We start from the raw sequence: 7,190 nt of genomic DNA on the forward strand, positions 1-7,190 counted from the left end.
TAGATAGATAGATAGATAGAGATGGATGGATGGATGGATGGATGGATGGATGGATGGACGGATATCCAGCTAGGAAAGTTATTGTTCTAAGAATGTTCCGAGAAGAATGTTGCTATGTTCTGGGAATGTTTTCAGCGACAAGTTTTATTTTAGTTCCCAGAATGTTCTGCTAAAACGTAGGATAACATTCTCTAAAAACATTCTAAAAATGTTTATTGATAAAATTGTTAGAACATTATCCTCTAACACTCTAATAAAGATTTAAGCGGGAAACTTTCCATTCGACATTGAATGTGGACTCAAATGTTGCTCAGATGTCAAATTTTGGTTGAAAGTAAAAACCAAACCTTGTGACATCATAGTTTTATTGTGGTGATACGTGTTTAGTGCTTTAGTTGGGCAATTTGACTCTTGACTTTTTGATGTTTTTTTTCTCTAGCTATGTTTTTTATGGCAAAAATAGCAAGAAAACATGTGATTAGATGATGCTGGTTGCTTGCTGATGATTAAGATATCATCACATAGCAGTCTGATTATCTGATTTCATCTAGTCTAATCTATGGTATTAGTTGCACATTATTTATTATGGCAACTCAATGGTTCTATAGACTGAGATCCAGCAGAATTTTCATCAGATAATTTCAAGGATTTACTAAAAAAAAAAAAAAAAACTTTCTTTGTCACACAAACATCAAGAATTAGTGTATGAATCTCAGCGATGGTGACATGCTTCATGCTGCAATGTATTCTGGGTGCATCATGCAAAACTCATGCAGGGCTCCCAGAATACATTGTTCCATTGTTGAGATTCATACACTGATTCTTGATGTCTCTGACTGTGTGTCTAAGCATTCAGTAGTTCAAAGTGATTTGTGAACAACGTGTTTTAAAAATTACAGATAGAAATACAGATTATCTCATGAGAACATTGCTGGACCTTATGCTGTTGAAACATTACTACAGTCTCTAATATGAAATTAATCGCATAGATTAGACTCTAGATGAGACCAGTAATCAGATCACTGCATGATGATAATATCTTTATTATCCACAAGTAGCCAGCTTCCTCTTCACATTTTCTCTTGCTGTTTTTGCCATGAAAACATAGTTACAACAGCTAGAGAAAAACCTAAAAGAGTCAAATTAACTAACTAAAGCAAACACTTCTCACCATAATGGTGACATCAAATCAAACTATTAATTTCAAACAGACATCAACATCTAAACCTCTGTTAATCTCAATAAGAACATTTGTAAATGTATGTAATGCTGTTTTTGGAGTTATTTATGCTGGAGCTTGACATCAAACAAAGGTTGGGTTTTCACTTTCAACCAAAATTTGACTTCTGAGCAATGTAAATCCACATCTAGTGTGATGGGAAGCTTTATTAGAATGTTATACGATAATGTTCTAACAATGTTATCAATAACATTTTTAGAATGTTTTTAGAGAATGTTATCCTACTTTTTAGCAGAACATTCTGGGAACTAAAATAAAACTTGCCACTGAAAATATTCCCAGAACATGAACAATTTCTAGATAGATAGATACATAGATTAATTTGACGTCTTGCTTATAGCGCTAATAACTGTAAAAGATTTGTCTGTGTTCCATTGTTTTTTGGACCAAGTATTTATTTTTTCTTTGCCTTTGACTCTTCTTTTGCAGTGCACTGAAGGTTATGAATTTGACTATGAAAAACAAAGCTGTAAAGGTAACAGCTTGTCTCCTCTCAAATTTATGTCTTGATAGCTTAAGCCTTAAGCTGTTAGTGCTACACCAGTATATTGGCCAAGCTGCTTTACTGGCCAATGTTTGGACCTTCTGAGATCACCACAGTATTATCACATTTATACAGTATACACCTACACCTGCACTGATATATCAGAATACCAGCATCAGCCATTAGAAACCCACCATGAATTAGCATACTGTATAATTAGGACCTGTGCTAGATATTCATGTAAAGAGAAAGATAACTACTTTTGTGTCTATTTTCCTCACAGATATAGATGAGTGCAAGACACTGCAGGAAGCCTGCAAAGGGGGCATGAAATGCGTCAACCATTTTGGTGGCTACCTCTGCCTTCCCCACAACGCTCGGATAATCATCAGTAACGGCGAGGATGAGCCCACTACCCCCCCGCCAGTGGAAAGAGTAGAAGTTCAGCCCGGCTTATCCCCCATCTCCAGGGGAGATTACTCAAGAGTCATTCATAGCTCAACACATACACTCCAGTGTAGCGTGGGTTTCATGCCGGACTCTCAGAACTACTGCAGAGGTGAGCAATGGCTGTCCCATTCTCTGCTTGGTTATTTGCAGTATTTGTTGCACTTATGGAGTTGAAAGATCTCATGACCCACAATCCTGTGAATGGTCTGTATATGATAGTCCACGTGTAGACTATGGAAGCTTGTTCTCGCTGTGGAATAAAAAAAGGTACTTGCAATATATTTTAATCTCACAATTCTGAGTTCTCGCAAATCGCAATTCAGACTGCAAGATATAAAGTCAGAGTCAGAACTGCGAGATTTCTTGAGCAATTTTTATATCTATGTAGCCTACACAATAATAATCTTTTACATTGTAATTCTATAATTTTTTATATTTAGCATTAGGGCTGCACGATTAATCGAATGCGATTGTCATGCGCATTTTGTTAGTAAAGCCGGTTCTGTAATCAGCAGATTCCATTTGTATTTATCGTGCAGCCCTATTTAGCATGTTTGTGTGCTGCTGCATTTAGCATGTTTGTGTGCACACACTGTGTGTGTGTAATAAGCAAAGTGTATGTGCGTTGTGGACCTGCCTATAGGTGCATATTACTAACGCGCTCTTTAAATAACAAAAAAATACTGCGCCATTGACTTTAGACCAGGTTTTAGTTGGTCAATGGCGCAATCTATTTCAGTTGCCTCAAGATAGCAATGTGCCAACAATGCGCCTGAGCACAACTCGTTTTCAGACCAGCACACCCATGAGCGTACAAACAGGCACAAATGCATTTGCTATTTAAACAACGTGGCGCAGACGTGAAAATGATAACTGCGTCAGGCTGAAACTAACAAAAAACACTTGCGTTGCTCCTGGTGCCACATTACGCGAAGTGTATGATAGGGCCCAAAGACTAAGGGATAGTTTTACTAACAGCTTGCGCCAGCGCAAACTGTCTTTTGGCATTAAAATAGTACTGTCAGGTTTTACTAAAAACGCGCAGTGAAGAATTAGCGCTGAAAAGGCGTGGACACAGTTATTTTTGCGCCTGACCTTATTGAACATGCATTTCTAGGTGTTTCCCTTTCAGATGCAAAATTTATTGGAGGAGAGTATTCAAATGAATCACGCAACGCGTTTTACTAACGTTTGTGCTCGTCAAATTACTGATATTTGCGCCATTATTTAACGCCCAAAAAAGCATGTCTTAAACTATTTTGCACTTGAAATGGCTGCAATTTGTTACTAGGAAGAGGCACCGCAGAGAACAGAGAGCGCGTGGCAAAAGGGAGAGGATTTTTTTCCACACGCAATTTATTTGGAATGCAAGAAGAACACGAAAATATCGTTTGCCAAGCCATATTATTTTTAATTTTCTTCAGGAAATAAAAGACGACTTGTAACCCTCAACTAGGAGTCACACAATACCAGGTCTTTCAAAACTTCTTGCAACTTGTAGCATTTTTTGGCCTCCGGTTCTTTTCAATGTACTATGGCTTCTTTATTTCTTTATTCTTTATTTGCGACTGCTCTAATTTGCACTGCGCTTGGTAGCCTATATTGCGTTGGTCGATATGTAAATGAGATGTGAGGTGTTCTTTAATTTGCACGTTGTTAGTAAATCACCTGCAGAAATTTCCCCTCCCATTGGCGCTCTTTTGGAATTGCGCTCTCGCGCTAATTTGCCCTGTTTAGTAAAACTGGCCCTAAGACTAATATAATTGCAATTATATTTTTATTTTTTTATTCTGTGGTGGAAAGAAACAGAATTGCAAGATGCAAACTCAGAATTCAGCAAAAAAAAAAGTCAGGATTGCAAGATATAAATTTAAAATGGCAAAATGTTAACTCAGAATTACGAGAAAAAAGCTAGAATAGCAAGATATAAAGTTTTTTCTCACAATTCTGAGTTTACATCTTGTAATTCTTGAATTTACACCTCGCAAATCTGACTTTTTTCACAATTCTGAGAAAAAAAGAGTTTTGAGATACAAACTCATTCTGAGATTGCAAGATATAAACTCAGAATTGCGAGATATTAAACCCAGAATCCTAAGATATAAACTTGGATTTGTGAGACATAAACTCACAATTACCAGATATAAACTCAGAATTGCGAGAAATAAACTCAGAGTTGCAAGATATAAACTTGGAATCGTGAGATATAAACTCGCAATTGCGAGATATAGACTCGGAATCACGAGATATAAACTCGGAATCGTGAGATATAAACTCAGAATCGCGAGACAAACTCAGAATTGCAAGATATAAACTTGGAATCGCAAGATATAAACTCGGAATCGCAAGATATAAACTCGGAATCGCGAGATATAAACTCGGAATCGCAAGATATAAACTCGGAATCGCGAGATATAATCTCGGAATCGTGAGATATAAATTCGGAATCGCGAGATATAAACTCGGAATCGTGAGATATAAACTCAGAATTGTGATATATAAACTCGGAATCGCGAGATATAGACTCGGAATCGCGAGATATAGACTCGGAATCGCGAAATATAAACTCAGAATCGTGAGAAATAAACTCAGAATTGCGAGATATAAACTTGGAATCGCGAGATATAAACTCGGAATCGCAAGATATAAACTCGGAACCGTGAGATATAAATTCGGAATAGCGAGATATAAACTCGGAATCGTGAGATATAAACTCAGAATCGTGAGAAATAAACTCAGAATTGCAAGATATAAACTTGGAATCGCGAGATATAAACTCAGAATCGTGAGAAATAAACTCAGAATTGCGAGATATAAACTTGGAATCGCGAGATATAAACTCGGAATCGCAAGATATAAACTCGGAATCGTGAGATATAAATTCGGAATCGCGAGATATAAATTCTGAATCGCGAGATATAAACTCGGAATAGTGAGATATAAACTCGGAATCGCGAGATATAGACTCGGAATCGCGAGATATAAACTCGGAATCGCAAGATATAAATTCGGAATCGTGAGAAATAAACTCAGAATTGCGAGATATAAACTTGGAATCGCGAGATATAAACTCGGAATCGCGAGATATAGACTCGGAATCACGAGACAAACTCAGAATTGTGAGAAATAAACTCAGAATTGCAAGATATAAACTTGGAATCGCGAGATATAAACTCGGAATCGCAAGATATAAACTCGGAATCGCGAGATGTAAACTCGGAATCGCAAGATATAAACTCGGAATCGCGAGATATAGACTCGGAATCGCGAGATATAGACTCGGAATCGCGAGATATAAACTCGGAATCGCAAGATATAAACTCGGAATCGCGAGATATAGACTCGGAATCGCGAGATATAGACTCGGAATCGCGAGATATAAACTCGGAATCGCAAGATATAAACTCGGAATCGCGAGATATAAACTCGGAATCGCAAGATATAAACTCGGAATCGCGAGATATAAACTCGGAATCGCAAGATATAAACTCGGAATCGCGAGATATAAACTCGGAATCGCAAGATATAAACTCGGAATCGCGAGATATAAACTCGGAATCGCAAGATATAAACTCGGAATCGCGAGATATAAACTCAGAATCGTGAGATATAAGCACGGAATCCCAAAATATAAACTAAGAATCGGGAGATATAAACTCAGAATCGCGAGACATAAACTCAGAATTGTGAGAAATAAACTCAGAATCGCAAGATATAAACTCGGAATCGTGAGATATAAATTCGGAACCACGAGATATAAACTCGGAATTGTGAGATATAAACTCGTAATCGTGAGATATAAACTTGGAATCGTGAGATATAAATTCGGAATCGCGAGATATAAACTCGGAATCGCGACATATAGACTCGGAATCGCGAGATATAAACTCGGAATCGCAAGATATAAATTCGGAATCGTGAGAAATAAACTCAGAATTGCGAGATATAAACTTGGAATCGCGAGATATAAACTCGGAATCGCAAGATATAAATTCGGAATCGTGAGAAATAAACTCAGAATTGCGAGATATAAACTTGGAATCGCGAGATATAAACTCGGAATCGCAAGATATAAACTCGGAATCGTGAGATATAAATTCGGAATCGCAAGATATAAACTCGGAATCGCGAGATATAAATTCGGAATCGCAAGATATAAACTCGGAATCGCGAGATATAAATTCGGAATCGCAAGATATAAACTCGGAATCGCGAGATATAAATTCGGAATCGCAAGATATAAACTCGGAATCGCGAGATATAAATTCGGAATCGCAAGATATAAACTCGGAATCGCGAGATATAAATTCGGAATCGCAAGATATAAACTCGGAATCGCGAGATATAAATTCGGAATCGCAAGATATAAACTCGGAATCGCGATATATAGATTCGGAATCGCGAGATATAAACTCAGAATCGTGAGACATAAACTCAGAATTGTCAGAAATAAACTCAGAATTGCAAGATATAAACTTGGAATCGCAAGATATAAACTCGGAATCGTGAGATATAAATTCGGAATCACTAGATATAACCTCGGAATCATGAGATATAAACTCGTAATCGTGAGATATAAAGTCAGAATCGTGAGATTTAAATTCGGAATCGCGAGATATAAACTAACACAAGAAAGAAATTAATACAGGTTTGGGACAAAATGTGAATGAGTAAATAATGACAGAAATTAAAGTTTTTGGGTGAACTATCCCTTTAATGACAGTTGGCAGCATGTTTAGTAGCTACTGTCCCTTTAAGAGCTGCATGCATTTCTCTCTCAACTGTTTACTTGTTGTGTAAACCTATGTAAGTATGTATGTAATATGTAAACCTTGTGTGTTTTTGACAGTATTAGACGCAAAATCAATCAGACGCGAAAGACAACTTAGTCCAATAATCAGGCGCTTTTTGACAGGCTCTCAGCTTCATGAGTACGTGCTCAGAAAAAGTGCATGCAGAGCAGCACGTGAATTAAATGTTTAACCGGTATTGCTTTAAAGCAGATGCAAATAATGT

At 37.2% G+C, this 7,190-nt stretch overlaps 1 protein-coding gene across 1 annotated transcript in view; it reads left to right on the forward strand.

Moving 5' to 3' along the window:
- Positions 1-7,190, forward strand: part of LOC107657491 (EGF-containing fibulin-like extracellular matrix protein 1) — a 21,666-nt gene that overhangs the window by 2,466 nt on the left and 12,010 nt on the right. Inside the window, exons 3-4 of the mRNA XM_016445597.1 lie at positions 1,670-1,715; positions 2,008-2,283. Coding sequence (XP_016301083.1) covers positions 1,670-1,715; positions 2,008-2,283 — 322 coding nt within the window. The remainder of the gene's footprint in view (positions 1-1,669; positions 1,716-2,007; positions 2,284-7,190) is intronic.

Source organism: Sinocyclocheilus anshuiensis, unplaced genomic scaffold (assembly GCF_001515605.1).
Source record: "Sinocyclocheilus anshuiensis isolate Anshui unplaced genomic scaffold, SAMN03320099.WGS_v1.1 scaffold259, whole genome shotgun sequence".
In the NCBI taxonomy this organism is placed as follows: Eukaryota; Metazoa; Chordata; class Actinopteri; order Cypriniformes; family Cyprinidae; genus Sinocyclocheilus; species Sinocyclocheilus anshuiensis.